The sequence below is a fragment of the Sinocyclocheilus rhinocerous genome, unplaced genomic scaffold (genome assembly GCF_001515625.1).
Source record: "Sinocyclocheilus rhinocerous isolate Xijiao unplaced genomic scaffold, SAMN03320098_v1.1 scaffold200, whole genome shotgun sequence".
NCBI lineage: Eukaryota > Metazoa > Chordata > Actinopteri > Cypriniformes > Cyprinidae > Sinocyclocheilus > Sinocyclocheilus rhinocerous.
In genome coordinates, this window is record NW_015641014.1 from 571152 (window position 1) to 591161 (window position 20010).

Here is a 20010-nt window from a genome sequence, read left to right on the forward strand (position 1 = left end):
GGTGAGCAAGCTAGTGAAACGTTGCATGTGCAAAAGAGAAGGTCCGCACACATCCAAAAACGTATTTTAAATGCTAAATTTAAATTTAAATGTTTTAGTTTTGAAGTGTTGTTGTATGCATTTGTCATTTTTATTTAATTTCTTTTATTTTCTTAAATGTGTGTATATATATATAGTATTTATAGAGTTTTAGCTTTTAGTTTTAATTACTTTTTCTTATTTGTAAGTCGCTTTGGATAAAAGCGTCTGCTAAATGACTAAAAGTAAAAGTAAAGTAAAGTAAAGCACTTTGAATTACCATTGTGTATGAAATGTGCTATATAAATAAACTTGCCTTGCCTTGCCTAAATATCAATATTTCCATATTTATTATTGGTAAAATGAGATTCATTTATATAAGTGTCTTATGCTCATCATTATTTGATTAAAAAATGCAAATGTTGAATGCAAAATGTGAAATATTACCATTTAAAAGACCTGTTTTTATTACTCTAGTATTCAGTGTCACATGATCCTTTAAAAACCATTCTAATATGCTGATTTGTTGCTCAAAAAACATTATTATTATTATTTTCAATGTTGAAAGCAATTGTGCTGCATAATATTTTTGTGGAAACATTGATACATTTTTTTTCAGGATGCTTTAATGAATAGAAATTTAAAAAGAGCAGCATTTATTTGAAATAGAATTTTTGGGTAACATTATAAACATATTTACTGTCTCTTTTGACCTGTGTCCTTGCTAAATATAAGTATTAATTTCCTTTTTTTTTTTTAAATCTTATTGTACTCAGAAGGGTACTGCATCATTTTCACCAACTGTATATCACATGAGCTATAAATCATATAGTGAACTCACCCTCCTCCACAGAAACATTCCCAAAGAACATGTACTGCCCATGACCTCTTGTAAGCACCATCCCAAAACTGAAAGCACATCATAATTATGCATTAAAGACATCATATGAAGGTCAACTGAAGGTATTGTTACTGAAAATATCTAAAGAAAAGGGTAAAATACTGTACAATAAAATGTGTTTTTCAATAAGCTATTTCAACATGTGCAGTAAGTATGAAGGGAATATATTGAGAATGTGAGGAGCATATCAAACCTAAATGGAGTTTCCTTGATGGTTGTGTAGAAATAATCATTTTTGAGGAAGAAAGGCCTTTTCTGGGGAATAAAATAAAAAATACAGTCACAAAGGCAGATTATTAGTTATGACCCAATATAACATTTACATTATCACTTTATGTTACACGTTATTAAAGCCTGAGACACACTGCAGGATTTTAGCAAGATGTCACACTGTGCGACATGGATCTAATAAACTTGTCTACAACATGTGTGTAGACTGTACGATGATGACACCTATTGACTTGTATGCACGTTACTATAAAAGAATAAAACGTCATCAGCATGCGCAAGTGGTAAACAAAAAGAGCATGATAAATCACACTTTAGGAGTTGTAGTTTTTATGTGTGCTGAAAAAAAGTGAAAGCGGCCAAAGAGGAAGGCATAAAAGAGCAGTTTTGTATTTTAGCGCCATGTCGGGTTGATTTCATGTCGCATTTTTATTGGTTGGTCAGTAACATGGATCGTACCAGCAAACACACTGTGCGATGATCATCATGCTGTATCGTAGGCTTTGAACCTCTCTCACTGTACGATACAGGACCACCAATTAGGAGCCATGTGTGTTTTGGGCTTAAAAGGATGAATCTTACGAAACCTGTCAAGAACATGTCCAGGTCACATTTTACTGAAGGAAAAAACAAACAAACTATATTTTAGCAAACTAGTTTTGCATGAATAAGATTATTTTAAGTGTGAAAATAAAAACAATTTATGATTACGGTAATGCAATATGTAATGAGAATATGGGGGGAATGGACACATTCTTGTCAGGACTTGTACGATTCACCCAAAAGGAGTATTTCAAGTAATTTAACGTTTTTAACATAAAAGATGGCTGATGCAAACACACTCACCCCTTTATCCACAGCTGCTCTCACATCTAAAGTCAGAGTGCCAGTTTTGCCCTTCACCATGGCTGTTCTCAACTGCACAGACAGGGCAGGACATCATTACGATTTTTCTGAGCCTTAAAACAGTGAGGATGCTTACAGGAAGTATATGTACTGTATGTGGACAACTCACACTGTCCTCAGTGTCCTCCCACTCAGCCTCTGACAGATCTACACTGTTGTAGTTAGGCTTGGGTTTCAACTTCTTCCCATCACTGTACTGTTACAAAATAGAGAAAAAAACAGCAAGAGGGATGACAAATCAATATCAGTTCATTATATTTTAAGTCTATCTAGAGGAGCAGATGTTTGAGTGATCGAGAGAGTAAGAAGATTCAGATGGACTCACCAGTGGTCTTAAATCAGGATGTGCCAGAATGTATCCATTGTTTGTGATGAGGAAGGCATAACCATGTGCTCCAAGCTAAAAGATAAAATCATTAGCATTCATCATTTTATATTTTTGTTGACATTGTCACAGTATTTGTAGCTATGTTCATTAAATGTCTTAAATTAAAAGTATATATATAGTTCAGTCATGAAACTCTAGATGGCGCAGGCGACGGGTTGTTAACGTAACCGATGATATTCAGATAGTTAAATGACTTGGCACAGCTGATTGGTTCATGCTGCATATGCAGCCAATGAGCATACTGCCTTGCTTGTATATGGCTGGCTAGCATTCACTAGAGATTCCTGCAGCGTGCTTTCAGAGTTTCTCTGAAACTCTCCGCCTTCCCCAGCTCCACCTGTATAGATCTGCTACGGGGTTATTTTATATGCTATTTTTGCAGCAGCAGTATGTCTTAAATACTCATGGTACCGTATCGCCGTATGCATTGGCAGTAGCAAGTTCCTGTACTTGCTTGCAGCAGCAGCAATAATCTACAACTACAGCAATAACCAACAGCAGCAGCAATTCAGCAGCAGCGTAGCAGATCTATTCCGCCAAGACCAAATACATTAACATTGTCATATCCATCACCATGCTAAAATCTTCAGAGAGTTGTCATGATTGAATTAAATTTGAACTGAGTCTGATCATATACAGTATTTATTTTTTATTTATTTTCATATACAGTCAGATTTTTCCAGTGTTATAAATAATTGACCAAGAAAGAAGTAATAATGTTTTCTGTCTAATAATGTTTGATTACATATCCAGTTATATATTAATATAGTTAAATTGTAAAATATGTATACTTCATGGTAGCATTTGTTGCATACTGCCTTTCATTTAAGCTGATTTATTTTACATTTACATTTATTCATTTAGCAGGCACTTTTATCCAAAGTGACTTAAAATTGTGGAATACAACAAGTGATTCATCATAAAGAGGCAAATAAACACAGGAAGTGCTCGTAATAAAAAGTTTCAGACATTGTTCAGATGCAAGCTAGATAGGGAGGGATTATGGAAAGAGAAAGCAAAGTTTTTTCGTTTTAATATTAGGGAAAAATATATATAAATATATATATACATACATACAGGTGCATCTCAAAAAATTTGAATATTGTAAAACAGTTCTTTTTTTTTTGTGTAACATTTCAAAAAGTGAAACTTTAATATATTCTAGATTCATTACATGTAAAGTAAAACATTTCAAAAGTTTTTTTGTTTTAATTTTGAAGATTAGAGTTTACAGCTCATGAAAGTAAAAAATCCAGTATCTCAAAATATTAGAACATTTCCTAATATCAATCAAAAAAAGGATTTGCAAAACAGAAAAGTTCAAGTTCTTTAAAGTATGTTAATTTATGCACTCAATACTTGGTCAGGGCTCTTTTAGCACAAATGACAGCATCAGTGAGGTGTGGCATGGAAGCGATCAGCCTGTGGCACTGCTGAGGCACTATTGAGCCTTCAGCTCGTCTGTATTGTTGGATCGACTGTTTCTCATCTTTCTCTTGAAAATATCCCATAGATTCCATATGGGGTTCACGTCAGGCATGTTGGCTGGCCAATCCAGCACAGTAATATCATGGTCAGCAAACCACTTGGAAGTGGTTTTGGCACTGTGGGCAGGTGCTAAAGTACTGCTGGAAAAGGAAATCAGCATTCTCCATAAAGCATTGACTTTGGACTTGATAAAACACAATGGACCAACACCAAGACACGTCACGGTACCCCAAATCATCACTGACTTCGGAAACTTCACACTGGACTTCAAGCAGCTTGGATTCTGTGCCTCTCCAGTCTTCCTCCAGACTCCAGACATTGATTTCCAAATGAAATGCAAAATTTACTTTCATCTGAAAAGAGGACTTTGGACCACTGAGCAACAGTCCAGTTCTTTTTCTCCTTAGCCCAGGTAAGATGCTTCTGACGTTGTTTCTGTTTCAGAAGTGGCTTGGTAGCCCTTTTCCTGAAGATGTCTGAGGGTGGTGACGCTTGGTGCACTGACTCCAGCTTCAGTCCGCTCCTTGTGAAGCTCTCCCAAATGTTTTAATCAGCTTTGTTTGCCAGTATTTTCAAGCTTGCAGTCATCCCTGTTGCTTGTGCACCTTTTCCTACCCAATTTCTTCCTTCCAGTCAACTTTGCATTTAATATGCTTTGATACAGCACTCTGTGAACAGCCACCCCTTTCAGTAATGACCTTCTGTGACTTACGCTCTTTGTGGAGGGTGTCAATGATTGTCTTCTGGACAATTGCCAAGTCAGCAGTCTTCCCTATTATTGTGGTTTCAAAGAACAAGAGATACCCGGAATTCTGTAGGGATGGTCATTTAATGAAACTCAAATGTAAATGTTCTAATATTTTGAGATACTGGATTTTTGACTTTCATGAGCTGTAAGCTCTAATCATCAAAATTAAAACAAAAAACTTTTGAAATGTTTTACTTTACATGTAATGAATCTAGAATATATGAAAGTTTCACTTTTTGAAATAAGTTAAAAAAAAAATGGTAGCAGGGAAATGGTATTGAGAATTCGGAATGTAAATGTGTTTAATTGTCATGAAAATAATGCAAACTTATAAAATATATATTTAATATAAAATTCACAAATATTTTATGGTTCAAAAATATGCTATATTAACCCAAAATGTAGCATGGATATATTCCATATTTATATAAATACATAGTTTGTCCCTGCTACCATTTAACCTAAATTACAAATGTAATTTGTGGTATAAAGAAATTATGAAAAAATATGACTGCTTCAAGCTGAAGTTGGCAACCTTAGTGATGTTTTTTTTTTTTTTACCTTATATCGCGGGGCAAGTTTCATGACCTCCAGCAGAGGAATGTCAGTTCCCACCACTCCCAGCAGAATGCCATGAGAGAGTGTTTCTTTCTTCTTACTGAACACTGGCATGGCCACTGACGTCATGAGCAGAAGACTGTGAGCTTTGCTTTTGAACAGCTACGGGAGAGACATGAGGAATTTAGTATCTTACACTTTAACTGCAGAAGCACAGAGTTAAAATCAACATGAAATCGAAATGAACCCTATTTATTTTCCAAATGCACGTTACTAGTCTCATCATGCCCACTTTTCATGATCAAAACAATTTCAGATTAATAAAATAAATTTGTCCTCAACATTTTTTCATGTTTCACGCAGAAATACATAAATTATGGCAGTAAAATTGGTTGAAAACAACATTTCATGTTGATTCTATTAGTGAAAGCTCCATCATGTCCAGCACAAATGTGATAAATGATGATAAGCAGCAGGGGGAGTACTAAACCAAGAAGTCCTGGTATGCTGGCCAGCCAGGATAACAACTACATTACACTCTGAGCACAGGCTAAATATCTAAAGTCTATTTATACATGCTAAAGTACAGTGGTGTGTGTTTTACTGTTTCTAAGAGTTACCTCCTTAGTGTTAGGAAGCTGTATGATAGAAATGATTATGGCGATGAATGGAAAAGAATCACATTAGTACAGAAACAGTAATATATGAGTAAACAGCACAACAAATCACATTAAACTGCCTTGAAATGAGCACAGTTGGAAATGAGTAGTGCGAATTGATGAAATGTGAATGCTGTATTTTAGTTCTTCTGAAAAGTCAGAATCATACACTCACCACACTGTCCATATACGCTTCGGTCCAGATTATGTCATGGTCATGGTTGATGACCATCGGTCGACTCAGAACATGAAGATACTCCATGACGTTCTCCTGTACATCAGCCAGTGTAGAGATGTGAGTATAATAACCTGTAAATATCAAATAGGAGTATTAGATTTCTGCATATTTCCCTGTTGTGAAAAGATGCCATTAGCAAACTGAAGAGCTCGATGAACTGAAGCATTCAAGCTGCCAAAAAGCACATAAAAGTGGTCCATATGACTTTACTTACTATTTTCCAAGTCTTCTAAAGTCGTAAGAAAGCTTTGCCTTTGATTGAGACAACAAACCACAATTTAAGTCATTACTCACTGAAAATCTTCGCCTTTGAGAACGAATCAGGAATTAATCTGAATGAATCATGTTTTTCAATTAACAAATTGATCTGGTTCACAAGACCAGAATAATCTGATCTGAATGGTGCATTAAAGATTCAATTAATGAATCATTCATTAACTGGATGCTTCATTAACGAGCCAACCTACTGAATCAAATTGATCTATTCCTCGAGTTCAGCTCACTGATTCGGTGATCCAGCTGTAGCGGTTAAAAGCTCACTGGAGGGGAATATTGACAATGCAAATTTCCGTTCCTCACAAAAACTATTATATGTTTTCAGAAGATATGAAATACATATGGAATACATATGGAAAATTATACTTTTAAGATGCCTTTGTGTCCTTTTCTGGGGCTTGAATGGTTCAATAATTTGTTCTACAGAAGCAAGAAAGAAATACGGGTTTGGTAGCACATGAGGGAGAGTAAATGATTGCATTTTTAATACTGGCTGACTACATACCCTTATTGTTGCAGGCAATCCATTTGACGTTTTCTGAGAAGGTCATATCTCTGCCAATAAGGTAAGTGAAAACTCGTACCTGAAACCATTACATTTTGTTACTTAACTTGAATTATTGCTCCTGAGGAAATATATCCATACATTCATGTTCAATAAAGTCACATTGTCTTAAAATCTGTTCATGAAGGAAAAATGTGCAATGAACAAGACATTTTTCCAGAAGGTTCTCCAACAATTTAACAGAGCGGTATGCAGATTTTATAGTACGTCATATGCTATGTCCTCCATTCCCTGTAGAGCGAGCAGATTGTGTGTTACCTTCTTGTCAGGCCAGTTGAACTCTTCGAACACTGATTGGAAATCTTCCATGGCTCCGTCTGTGATCAGCATAATTGCTTGGTTACATAGGCTGCCCTGACCATTTGCTCTAGCCTAGGAGACAGGAAGAGAAACATGGAGGATGTGCAGAGGGTTGGCACCGTATGCAGAGTTTTGTATATTTGTGTGAATGACACTGACGTCAGCGAGGATGCGGAACGACTCCTTCATGGCTTTTTTTACTTTAGCCTCTCCCTTCACATGGAGTTCTTCAACAAACAGCTTGAAATGCTGAAAAGAGAGATGGGACGGGGAAATGCAAATGAAAATGAAATGATATCAGTAAAAACCAAAAAAAGATGAAGATTGTACTTTTTCAGACTTCATGTTGCAAAGGAAAATCCACAAAAAAATATCTCTTTAATACGTCATTAGTTTTTCCTAGTCCAGTGTTGTTCTTTACTTGATATGAAGCTGAAAAATAAATAATAGATCATTTAAAATTAAAAACAAAATTAATAAAATAAATTAAAGCTACTTTAAAATATGAATAAATACTATAATAGTATATAAATAATACTAAAATAACACTGACATGAATGGTATAAAACAGGAGAAGAAAATGAAAATTTTCCTAAAACTAGAAAATTACAAAAAATAAAATCGTACGAAAAGTAAAAATGTAAAAGATAAAAATTTTAATATTTATTATATTGTATTTCTTAATATAATTATTTAGCAAATTTTATTGCTTGAAATACCTCATTAAAACAATATTTTTGTGTCTTTTTTTAAGTACAATTACACAATGAACAAAAATGGGACAAAATTCAAGATCAAGTTGACCATCTGAGCAGGTGGGTCAGAGATGTCATGGTGCTGCTGTCTTTCAGAGTATTTCTTAGAGGATCTGTGTCAGCACATTGAGCAGATGCTGAGTGACTTAGACCTGAAATATCATTACAAGCTCTGCTGACCCATCACCCTGTACTAAGTACCAGTCTGTGGCTGCGCAGACCTGTCCAAGTGTCCTATATGTTTTACATCATCCTTACTTGAAGATATTTAGAGATGTACAATAGTAGAATAAGCTGTATAATAAAACCCAAGGGTGCATTGAATTATTATTCAGAAATGTAAAGTCTTCGAATGATCTTCATTTGGAGTCTTTTCTTAGCAAACATTGATATGTGTGAGTAACTGTGATTGATTTGGGAATTAATCACCTTATCACGTAATAATTCAATTAAAATTACAATTTGAATTAATTCACGTAATTATAAATGGAATCTAAATATGTGGCCTACTGCATTTGCATGTATAAAATGTCTAAAAACTGACAAAACAGTATTATGAGAGTGATCTGAAAGATGAAACGTGCTGCCTTCAGTCATTTCACTGTCCGATCGCTCTATAATTCTGTAAGCGACTGTAATTCCAGAGATTAGCATACGTCCCTACTTGCTCTCTGATATACAACAAGCAAAAGAGCTGCACATTAGATCAAATCACCCAGCAGCTAGTCTATCACATGACTAAAAGCAAAAGCAGAATGTGGATGAGACTGCCTAGTGTCAGAGCTACAGCCTAGCATTCCTGAAAACAGCAAAGTTTGTCTCAGTAATTCCTAAAAAGCGTGACATTTACTTACTTTTTTTTTTTTTTAGATTATTTTTATTATATTTTAAATTTGCTATATAATTTTTTCATTTTATTTATTCTATTTTTTTATTTTTATATATGTTATTTATTTTTTCTTATATTTTATTCATTTATGTTATTATTTATTTATATTTTCTCAACCAACTATAAGTACATCTTTCAAATGTTGATTTTCGAAAAAAGTCTAAAAATTGTAACTCTGTGTTTCCATCAAAACCAGCCCGGCATTGCAACATTGTCTCAAGAAGTGTATAATTTCAAAGACAATTTAAAATAAATAAAAGTTTTATGTTTCTAAATTTATTGTAATGTTTTGTTATAATGTTTTCTTATAATTTTAGGTTTATATTTTTATTATTTATTATTATTTTGTCTATATTTTCTCTTTAAGTGACTATGACCAACTATAAGTAAATGATTCACATGTTGATCTTGAATTATATTTTTAAATTTGTTATAATATTTTAATATTTATTTATATTTTCTAAAATGTTTATTTATTATTTGATAATTTTTTATTGTTTTAATGGGGTGAATTTTGGACTACCTGTTTTTCCATCCAATAGCAGATGGAAGAATTGTTCAGAAAATGAGTTTGAAATCAGTTATAATTTTTACAAATATATTTGGTGAAAAAATACACACTTAACATTTGAATAAATTAAATAACAATGTAATTTAAATAAGTCACATGGAATAAAAACAGTAGAAAAAAACACTAACATAAATAATAAAGATAATAAAATCTTTATGTAAATGTAAAAAATGAGGGGGAAAAAAACACGAAAAGAAAAACAATGTGTAAAAACGTGTACATGAGTGCATATGAGAGAATGGTAGAGAGCCGGTATCCTGCAGTGCCGATTGGAGTCATTGGCTTAGTTCCTCAGGCTCAAGTGAAGTGGATAATCGACTTACCTCGCGGTTGTCCAAGTCTGCCTGTACCAACTTTCCCTTAAAACAGGGCTCCACGTAGCGGACATAATCAGTGTACTAAGGAAAGGACGTGCAAAAACATTTTACAATGCTGATCAAACCATAAAGTGATGCTAAATGGAAAACAAAGTGTGCCCTTACTGCAATAACATTGACAAAGTCATTTTCCCCGAGCGTGTCCAGGATAGTGTTGATGGTATGTTTGGCAATGGTCATTTTAAGCCCCTTCATGCTGCCGCTGACATCAACTACAATCACGATGTCCTTAGGAGAGGTGGCAGCCTGGATATACCTGTGACAGAGAGAGAGGATTTTCTTAGAAGATGACCCAGGACACCTCTATGGAACGCTATGCTAAAGGCTTTATAATAATATTAAATGATAAGTTATTATAGGAGTTACCAATTTGGGTCTAGGACTGGGCATTATGTAAAACATTCACAATATATTTGTGATGATCTTTCTGCCAATACATATAAAATTAAGCAACACTGTGGAAACGGCAATGATTTTAATGTGTTTTTCTATTTATTATTATTATGACTACAATTAAATAATCACTTAAGACGCTTAACAGAGGTCTTTAAAATATTAAAATATTTCAGTAAAAATATATGTAAGCAAATATTGCTGCATAATAATACTTATGTATAAAATATTAATTTGGTAAAAATATTAATAAAATATTTCTAAAGACAAAATCATTTAAAAATAATTAATTAATTGAATTAATTCTACATTAAATATAAATTTAATCTTGTGTTCATTTAGTGAAACAACATGGAGATAACATGGATATACTGTATAATATGCCTATTTCTTATTAGTTTTATTAGTTTTAACTACATTTTTACTGTTTTAATTAACATTACACATCTTAATCTTAGTTAACATCAAACATTTTTTGTTTAACTAAAACAGTATATTTTACATTTTTAAAACAGTACATAAAGAAAGTAAAAAACGTAACACCAGTGATGTAAGTCCAATCCTCCTGTTTCAAACTGACTTCAAAAGTGTTTCTTACAGGTGTTTATTCAGATTCATTGCATTCACTTGCTTCTGTATAAACAGTCACATATGGAGCCTGTGTCAGTCCTACTAACCTGGCCGCTGAGCTGCTAACCACTTAAGAATGAGATTAAAGTCTTTTGGTGGGATCAGGGCCTAACTGGCTGTGCTACCATAGCCACAAGCAGACATTTGGGTGGCATCCACACAGATAATCCTGCACTGCACACTGGGTCAGGACAAAACCTTGCTGAATCCAAGTCAACTGGTATCAATTTTATTTCATATGAATGAATCAACTTCACTACATTGCCAAGCACTTAGACAAGCAGGATAACAAAAGCTATTAGGGTTTTAGGTCAAATGCTTTACGTTGTCTCACCAATTTCTGTTTCTGCAGTCGAAAGAAACTACTCCATTAGAATCAGGTGTCCATTTAATTCCTGAAAAGCACAAAGATAAGCAAAACTAAACATCTTTTACACTGAGAATGCAGATTTAAGAACGTACAGTCCAGTTTTTTCTTTCAAGTTGTAGGACTGAGCAATACTAAACAATGTTCACGAAACAGACTTGATCAAACCTGGATAGAGTCTGAAGAATCCGGTTGAGCTGCCAAAATATTGCCAAGTAAGCGTGGGATCCTTCTGGAAGTTACTGATGAAGATATCATTCAAGGCTTCTGACATGTACACTCCATTAAGAATGTCTGGATCTGCAAATAAAGACGTTTGATATTATTTTTTAAAGTTTAAATGTTGTATTTGCACAAAATTGTTGAGATTCGAATTTAATTTAAACTGTGAAAATATAACCCTCATATATTAAGCATTCAAATAAGAAGTAATTGCCATCAAGTATTTTAAGTTTTATAATATAGACTGACTTATAAACACCCTGTAATTTAAGTTCTGTCATGGCAACTCTCGGAGAGTTTAGCATGGTAATGCACATGACAGTGTTAATGTGTTTGGTCTTGGCGGAATAGATCTGCTACGCTACTGCTCCTGCTGCAGAACGAGTACCGAGACTTTCTACTGCTAATACATCCACAGACATGCTGCTGTAAGCATGTAAGAAATATTGCTGCTGCACATATAACATATATCAAATAACCATATATATATGAAATCACACCGTAGCAGATCTATACAGGTGGAGCTGGGGAAGGTGGAGGGTTTGTGAATAATGATGTCATTATGTCAGACTGAGTTAGAACCTATCAGACTGTGCCATCTAGAGTTTTATGACAGAACTTTGGATTTGTTGAGTCCACAGTTTATATGATTTAATCAAGAAGCAAAATAACAAAGTGTGTTTTTGCATTGATTAAACATACTGTTTAAATCAGATGCAAAGCCCATGGTGATTCTCATTATTGCTACCATACCTTTGTTGTAGACATTAGTGGGAACTTGGATGTCGCTCATTAAAGTGTTGACTGAAAGCCTGTTGAAATGTTCATTCTCTTCCAATGGAAATTCACCTCCAAGTTCAATGAAATTTCCCTCTTCATCCATAGTATTCACCAATAATGCATTAAAGTAGTCAAACTGACAAAAAAATATAGCATAAAAAGACAATATTTGCATTTAAAATGACAATCTAAATATTTAATGTATTTATTATATAAATATTTGTAATATATTATTTTTATGAACTATTTGTTTAAATTACTTAATTTATTTGAATTTAATACATTACATTTTTTGCTGATTTTTTTACAAACAGGTTTAAATACCAAATCTCAATTTTGTTACCTGTAAAGATGCATTATACTCATGATAAAGGTCAGCGTCCTCAGCTGTGTCTGCGAGCCTCTGAGGACATAGACAAAGAGAACTAATTTTCTAAGTTAAAACCAAAGTTCCTCATAAAATAACATCAGTCTAAACTAATTTAGACAATATAAAAATGAGCACTCTAGACTGACCTTCATAGATTTCATCTTGCTGCCAAGCATTCTTTCAATTTCATCTGCAAATTCCAGCACTAATCGTGCTCCATCTACATCCTCTATTCTGATGATGGGCTCAACATCTTTGAGTTTCTAGACATATAGAGAGAACAGTTTTAGCATTTTGCTTTTCTGGAATAATTTTATTAGTAATATGTGCAAAAAGTTTTCCTAAATGAATATCCAAAAATTAAAGCATCCAGAAACAATCATCATAACTAAAAACGACCAGGAAACTTTACATTTTCATTGATATTTACCTTTTGTAATAGCACAGCGCCTGAGTATTTTGATGCAATTGCATTGATTTGCTCTGAAATGGTGATGGCCCATTTTTTAACCCTAGAATTAAAAAAAAAAAAAAAAGTCAATTAGCACCAGCGGTGTGATTTTTATCAAGCGTTATTCAAATTAGTGAACAAATATTTTATTTGAATGTTTGAAATTACCCTGATAAACTCAATAAATTATTTTAAAATGTTTACATTTACTTTAAATAAAATGAGGTCACTGAAATGATATAAAGACCACAAATATAATGAAACATCCCTGTCATTCTTGATGTACAATGCACAAAATAACAAATATAAAGAGCCCTGTCAGCACTTTGTCATAATAAGAGGTGAGCTCTCGGACAGTCTGTCTTAAGGTTGAACTGAGTCTGTCATCAGTCTTATGTTGAAGCATCTCGGTTGACCTGAAGGTGTCTGGGATCATCAGGGAGGCTGAGGAATTATGTTAATAGTTTGGCAATGTTGAGGACTCTGATACTATTACAGCAAGGGAAATCCTTGGGAAGTCAAAAACAAATCAACAGACAAGGAAGTAATAACAGTATAAACATTTATGTTTTAAAAGATTTCTTAAAGGGGTCATATGATGTTGCTAAAAAGAACATTATTTGGTGTATTTGGTGTAATGAAATGTGTTTATGCGGGGCAAAGCTGTTGTATTTCCTCAGCAACCAGCACGGATCATCTCTAGGCATGACGATGCAGATATCGTCCTCTTTTGGAAGGCCAAACAAAGTAGTTTCGCTTTCACAATTCTTGAGCAGCAAATCAGCATTTTAGAATGTTTTTTGAAGTATCTACTACAAATTCTGCGTTACTATTACAAGAATAAATTACATTTGAAAATATATTGAAATAGAAAAGTTATTTGCAATTGTAATAATATTTCACAATATTACTATTTTATAGTGTATTTTTAATCAAATGCAGCCTTGGTGAGTTTTAAAATGGACTGGTGCTACAAGAGAACAATTTGTCCTTGAATTGTTGTAGTTATATAAATCTAAAAATCTAAAAATAAATATAGGGATTAAGGCCAAGATAAAACTGTCTTTGGCAATAAATCCCTAAAACACAGATGTACTCGCATAGCTATGAAATATGCTTGGTCTTACATGCTCAGCAGGGTCTAGTATGCATAATAAAAGTCAAATTATGATGCATGAGAATAATGTTAGTTGCACTCTTGGAAAGGCCCAAAGTCTGTGATATTCCTGTGTGCACAGAACCTGGCCTGTATGACCATCTGTGAACTTGCTTGTGTCTCTGGCTGGTATCCATAAGGCATTATTAATTCCATGAGTGTATCTGCTCAAACAGTACCACTTCAAGCCAGAACATTAACCTGCTAGTTGACCATGTCTAACGTGGGGTTTGGGTTTTGTTTCTGGTTTAGGTTTTCATGTCTTTTATTTTGATATTTTGCCTTGTTTTATGTTCCTGTCATGTGTTCCTTGCCCCTCATGTGATCATGTCATGTGTTACTCTTGTCTGTGTGTCATGTTCTGGACACTTTTTGGATTAAGTTAAGCTATTGGGTTCTCACTACGCTCGCCTCCAGAGGAATCTTCACAGAATACTCGACCGCTACCATGAATCTAGCAGTTTCTCACCTCCTCTGTCTTTGTCAAGGCGACAGGGCCATAGAGGATTATGTTGAGGACTTTTGTGGATTGTGCCATTTAGTGGATTTTAATGACGTGTCCCTCAAAGACATTTTCTGTTTTGGCCTCATAAAAGAAATCTTTGTTAATTCCACATCACATGCCTCACTGGTCTCTGGCTCAATATACTGACTTTGCACTTCGGTTGAGTGGTTCCTCATTTACTGTACTGTGGGGATTGTGGATGAGGAACCCTGCAATCCTACAGTACCCACCACACAAGAGTGTTTCCATGTCCCAGCTGTCATGTCTGGAGTTGCTAATGTCATGTCTGCTACTCCAGAACCTGCTCACATCATGTCTGCTACTCCAGGGCCTGCTCACGTCATGTCTGCTACTCCAAAGCCTGCTCACATCATGTCTGCTACTCCAGGGCCTGCTCACGTCATGTCTGCTACTCCAAAGCCTGCTCACATCATGTCTGCTACTCCAGGGCCTGCTCACGTCATGTCTGCTACTCCAAAGCCTGCTCACATCATGTCTGCTACTCCAGGGCCTGCTCACGTCATGTCTGCTACTCCAAAGCCTGCTCACATCATGTCTGCTACTCCAGGGCCTGCTCACGTCATGTCTGCTACTCCAAAGCCTGCTCACATCATGTCTGCTACTCCAGGGCCTGCTCACGTCATGCCTGCCATGCCAAAGCCTGCTCACGTCATGTCTGCTACTCTAAAGTCTGCTCACGTCATGCCTGCTACTCCAGGGCCTGCTCACGTCATGTCTGCTACTCCAAAGCCTGCTCACGCCATTCCTGCTACTCCAGAACCTGCTCACGTCATGCCTGCTACTCCAGGGCCTGCTCACGTCATGTCTGCTACTCCAAAGCCTGCTCACGCCATGCCTGCTACTCCAGGGCCTGCTTACGTCATGTCTGCTACTCCAGGGCCTGCTAACGTCATGTCTGCTACTCCAGGGCCTGCTAACGTCATGTCTGCTACTCCAGGGCCTGCTAACGTCATGTCTGCTACTCCAGGGCCTGCTAACGTCATGTCTGCTACTCCAGGGCCTGCTAACGTCATGTCTGCTACTCCAGGGCCTGCTAACGTCATGTCTGCTACTCCAGGGCCTGCTAACGTCATGTCTGCTACTCCAGGGCCTGCTAACGTCATGTCTGCTACTCCAGGGCCTGCTAACGTCATGTCTGCTACTCCAGGGCCTGCTAACGTCATGTCTGCTACTCCAGGGCCTGCTAACGTCATGTCTGCTACTCCAGGGCCTGCTAACGTCATGTCTGCTACTCCAGGGCCTGCTAACGTCATGTCTGCTACTCCAGGGCCTGCTAACGTCATGTCTGCTACTCCAGGGCCTGCTAACGTCATGTCTGCTACTCCAGGGCCTGCTAACGTCATGTCTGCTACTCCAGGGCCTGCTAACGTCATGTCTGCTACTCCAGGGCCTGCTAACGTCATGTCTGCTACTCCAGGGCCTGCTAACGTCATGTCTGCTACTCCAGGGCCTGCTAACGTCATGTCTGCTACTCCAGGGCCTGCTAACGTCATGTCTGCTACTCCAGGGCCTGCTAACGTCATGTCTGCTATCCAGGGTCTGCTAACATCATGTCTGCTACTCCAGGGCCTGCTCACATCATGCCTGCCAAGCCAAAGCCTGCTCACGTCATGTCTGCTACTCCAGGGTCTGCTAACATCATGTCTGCTACTCCAGGGCCTGCTCACATCATGCCTGCCAAGCCAAAGCCTGCTCACGTCATGTCTGCTACACCAGGGCCTGCTCACGTCATGGCCGCCAAGCCAGAGCCTCTTCACAAGATGGCCGGCAAGCCAGAGCCTCTTCACGTCATGGCTGCCACTCAAGAGCCTCTTCACAAGATGGCTGCCACACAAGAGCCTCTTTGCAAGATGGCCGCCATGCCTGAGTCCCTGGCCAAGATGGCTGCCACGCCTGAGCCTTGTCACACTATATTACCCAAGCTCCTGCGTATGTGGAGCTTGGGCCAGGACTGAAATGACTGATTGCCAGTGTGATGGACACACCACTGGTGTCAGTGCGAGCAGCTGGCATCCCCAGGGCCTCAGCACTGGCTATCACAGAGTTTCCCTATCCTCAGTGCTTCCTGTTATGGCGCTAACCATCCTGAGTGTGTGAGAGAGAGGCCTCTCCTATCCACGAGTCTGCCCCAGAGGCCTCTCCTATCCACGAGTCTGCCCCAGAGGCCTCTCCTGTCCACGAGTCTTCCCCAGAGGCCTCTCCTGTCCACGAGTCTACCCCAGAGACCTCTCTTGTCCACGAGTCTGCCCCAGAGGCCTCTCCTGTCCACGAGTCTACCCCAGAGGCCTCTCTTGTCCACGAGTCTGCTCTGCTGTGGTGGCTTCCTGCTCTGCCAGCTTCACCCTGGCTCCCTGCCTTCCCGGCTTCATGGCTCAGGTCCTCCACTGTTCCACAGTCTGCCACTGCTTCACGGCCAAGACCCACCATTGCTCCATGGTTCAGGCCCACCACTGCTCCACAGTCGAGACCTGCCTCTGCTTCACGGCCCAGGTCCACCATGGCTCCACTGCCCAGGTCTGCCATTGCCCCATGGTCCAGGTCCACCATTGCTCCACAGTCCTAGTCCTCTGCCATGCCACGATCCAGGTCCTGTTCCCCTGCATGGGCCTGGCCCTCCGTCCCTCTCCCAGTTCCACCTCCGCTCCACCACCCTCCTGGACTTTTTGGGTTTTGTTTGGATTGGGTGTTACATTAGGGCTTCTGGAGCCGCCCTTAGAGGGGTCTTTTATTTTTGATATTTTGTCTTGTTTCATGTCCCTGTCATGTGCTCCTTGCCCCTCATGTGATCATATCATGTGCTACTCTTGTCTGTGTGTCATGTTCTGACTGGTTATTGTCTTGTCATGTGGTTCTCAGTTTTGTTTGGTCATTGGTTGGTTTGTCATGCGACCCTTATTGTTTGGTATTTATAGCCCTCGTGTTGCCATTGTCTCTTGTCGAGTATTGTCCTCTTTAACCGCTGGTTGGTGAGTTTATTTCATGTCTGTATTCTTGTCATGCCAAGCCAAGTTAAGTCAAGTTAAGTCTTTGTTTATTGTTTGGCCACTTTTTGGATTAAATAAAGCTGCACTTGGGTTCTCACTACGCTCGCCTCCAGAGAAATCTTTACACAATGTCTGGAAAAAATAACCAAAGAGGTTCATGAAACAAATCTGACATGGTTTCTGTTGGTTTGTTTTTGTAGGGCCAGTCAGAATTGTGACAACATTAAAGGAATACCCCAAAAAAATTAACATTCTGTTATCATTTATTCATGTTGTTCCAAACATGCATGACTTTCATCTTCTGTGGAACATAAAAGATATTTTGGGAAATTAGTTTTTTGTCCATTCAATGGAAGTCAGTGGTCACCACAATGGTTTGGTTACCAACATGCTTTAAAATATCTTCTTTTGTGTTCCACAGAAGATGGAAAGCCAGGTTTGAAACAACATTAAGGTGAGTTAATGATGACAGAACTGTCATTTTTGGGTGAATTATCCCTTTAAAAAATGCATTAGAATTTTTTTCAAATATTTTATTACCGATTTTTTAAATTATTTTTGTATATATTTATAGTTAGTTATATAATAATTATATAAATAATATTTGTATTTTTTCTGTATTAGTCATTTATAAGAGAATTATGGATATATCACCAAATTATCTTTCCGTTTCTACCTTAAAATATTTTCACTGCTGCTTACGTATGTCGAGAAGTGTCTGCCATCTGCTATTGCACTGAATGACTTCCAAGCCTCGTGAGAACTGAATTTTACACCTCAACAAACTCAGGGAATCAGGGAATTACTAAAAATGATCACACAACTCTCAGAGCAATTTCTCTTCCTGTCTCATTTGAATTTCTAATGTGCACAGAACTGAAGTCGCAACAGTACAAATTAGACCCTGAAATAGTCTGTCTGGTCTTACAAGCATCTACCAAAACCATTGGCTGAATAAAACAACAGTAGGAAACAAAACATCATCAACAGAGAAAATCTAATCAGTATACCTTAAAAAATGAAGGTGCTAAACAACTGAAAGTGAATCTTACGTTTCTGGTGGAATCTTCATTTGAGCATGTGTAAAGATACACAGCCAGCCTGTGTAGACCATGAAGAATGTGACCCAAGAAGACCCTCTGATGTTATACATGATGCTGACATCTATCCTTAAGAGCCACATCTGTCATGAGAAGAAGGTCCTGAGAATCCACTACTCCAGTAGGACGACTAAAATACAACGTCCATTCCACTTACTTCCATTCATGCTGGCCTAAATGGTTTCAAACATCTCTTACAACCCTTCCGAACTACTCATCAACTGAACTTGCACATCCAAAAGTTCTTGGAGGGCCTGATGATCCAAGTCAGCGAACTCCTAATCATGCTCAGATCTTCCAGAAACTTCTCAAATTCTCATTGAGCTGCGTGGAGTAATCAACGCTTCTCATATTCAGGATGATACCGATAATCCAAGTAATCCACTTAATGTTATCATTAGGTCCTTCTTTCTTCGTGTTAAACTCAGGTGAACATGATATCAAATAATGTATGCTCTCATCACATAATCCACAAAACATCACACCTGAAAGATGTTCTCCAAAGTTCCATGGTTCTTGGCATGAAATAATCCCAGTTATAATATATAAATCAAGCAAATGCCAAGCACACTGCTGCAGTTGAGATTCACTTCCAGAGCATCCAATCCTCCATCACCCAATTTACAGTGTAATCCACTTGGATTACAATCTCTCCACACAGTGGGTTCATAAACGTGGGGAGGGGAGATGGAGAGAGGAGAAAAGGGTGGGCACACTGGAGAGACGCAGCGGATTGGGCGAGTAAGAGTTTTGTTGTCACTAAGAGGATTAGTAGTGATTTTGGGAGGTTGGCCCATGTCCACAGCTGAGTGAACAGTGAACAGCTGTGGTTTGTAGTAGGACAAGGCCATCTAGTGGGGACATGACAGCCACTTGTTTTGCATGATGATATGCAGGCACTCCCATGACACTCCATCCATCCTGTATGATTTTCTGCAGCTTTTGAAGAATAGTTCATAATAATTTAATGTTTCTTAAAGCTAAAAAGCTCCAGATCCTGTTCATTCTATGTGAAAAAAAATAAAAGGGCCTCAGATGGCCAAGTGAACTGTATACTGTTATTTATCTGCCATGTGACTTTTTCTCAAGAACTAAGTTGTCCATGCTGTGACCTATTGCTCTCTCTTTTCTAAAAAAAAAAAAAAAAAAAAAAAAATTTTTAAAAT

The 20010-nt window shown here is 37.5% G+C and overlaps 1 protein-coding gene across 2 annotated transcripts in view; it reads right to left on the bottom strand.

Moving 5' to 3' along the window:
* The window catches only part of LOC107753542 (voltage-dependent calcium channel subunit alpha-2/delta-4-like), a 45522-nt gene extending 26003 nt beyond the window's left edge, over positions 1-19519 (bottom strand). The window contains exons 1-20 of one of the 2 annotated variants that reach the window (XM_016569704.1): positions 18797-19519; positions 13058-13139; positions 12774-12890; positions 12601-12660; positions 12231-12393; positions 11424-11555; positions 11223-11283; positions 9971-10121; positions 9812-9886; positions 7433-7522; positions 7232-7345; positions 6914-6992; positions 6070-6203; positions 5856-5873; positions 5239-5397; positions 2379-2453; positions 2163-2249; positions 1994-2065; positions 1113-1174; positions 860-927 (exon numbers count right to left, since the gene is read on the bottom strand). In XM_016569704.1, coding sequence (XP_016425190.1) covers positions 860-927; positions 1113-1174; positions 1994-2065; positions 2163-2249; positions 2379-2453; positions 5239-5397; positions 5856-5873; positions 6070-6203; positions 6914-6992; positions 7232-7345; positions 7433-7522; positions 9812-9886; positions 9971-10121; positions 11223-11283; positions 11424-11555; positions 12231-12393; positions 12601-12660; positions 12774-12890; positions 13058-13139; positions 18797-18927 — 1930 coding nt within the window. In that variant the 5' untranslated portion in view covers positions 18928-19519. The remainder of the gene's footprint in view (positions 1-859; positions 928-1112; positions 1175-1993; positions 2066-2162; positions 2250-2378; positions 2454-5238; positions 5398-5855; positions 5874-6069; positions 6204-6913; positions 6993-7231; positions 7346-7432; positions 7523-9811; positions 9887-9970; positions 10122-11222; positions 11284-11423; positions 11556-12230; positions 12394-12600; positions 12661-12773; positions 12891-13057; positions 13140-18796) is intronic. The other variant, XM_016569703.1, reaches the window with a different exon arrangement.
* Between the last annotated feature and the right edge of the window lie 491 nt (positions 19520-20010).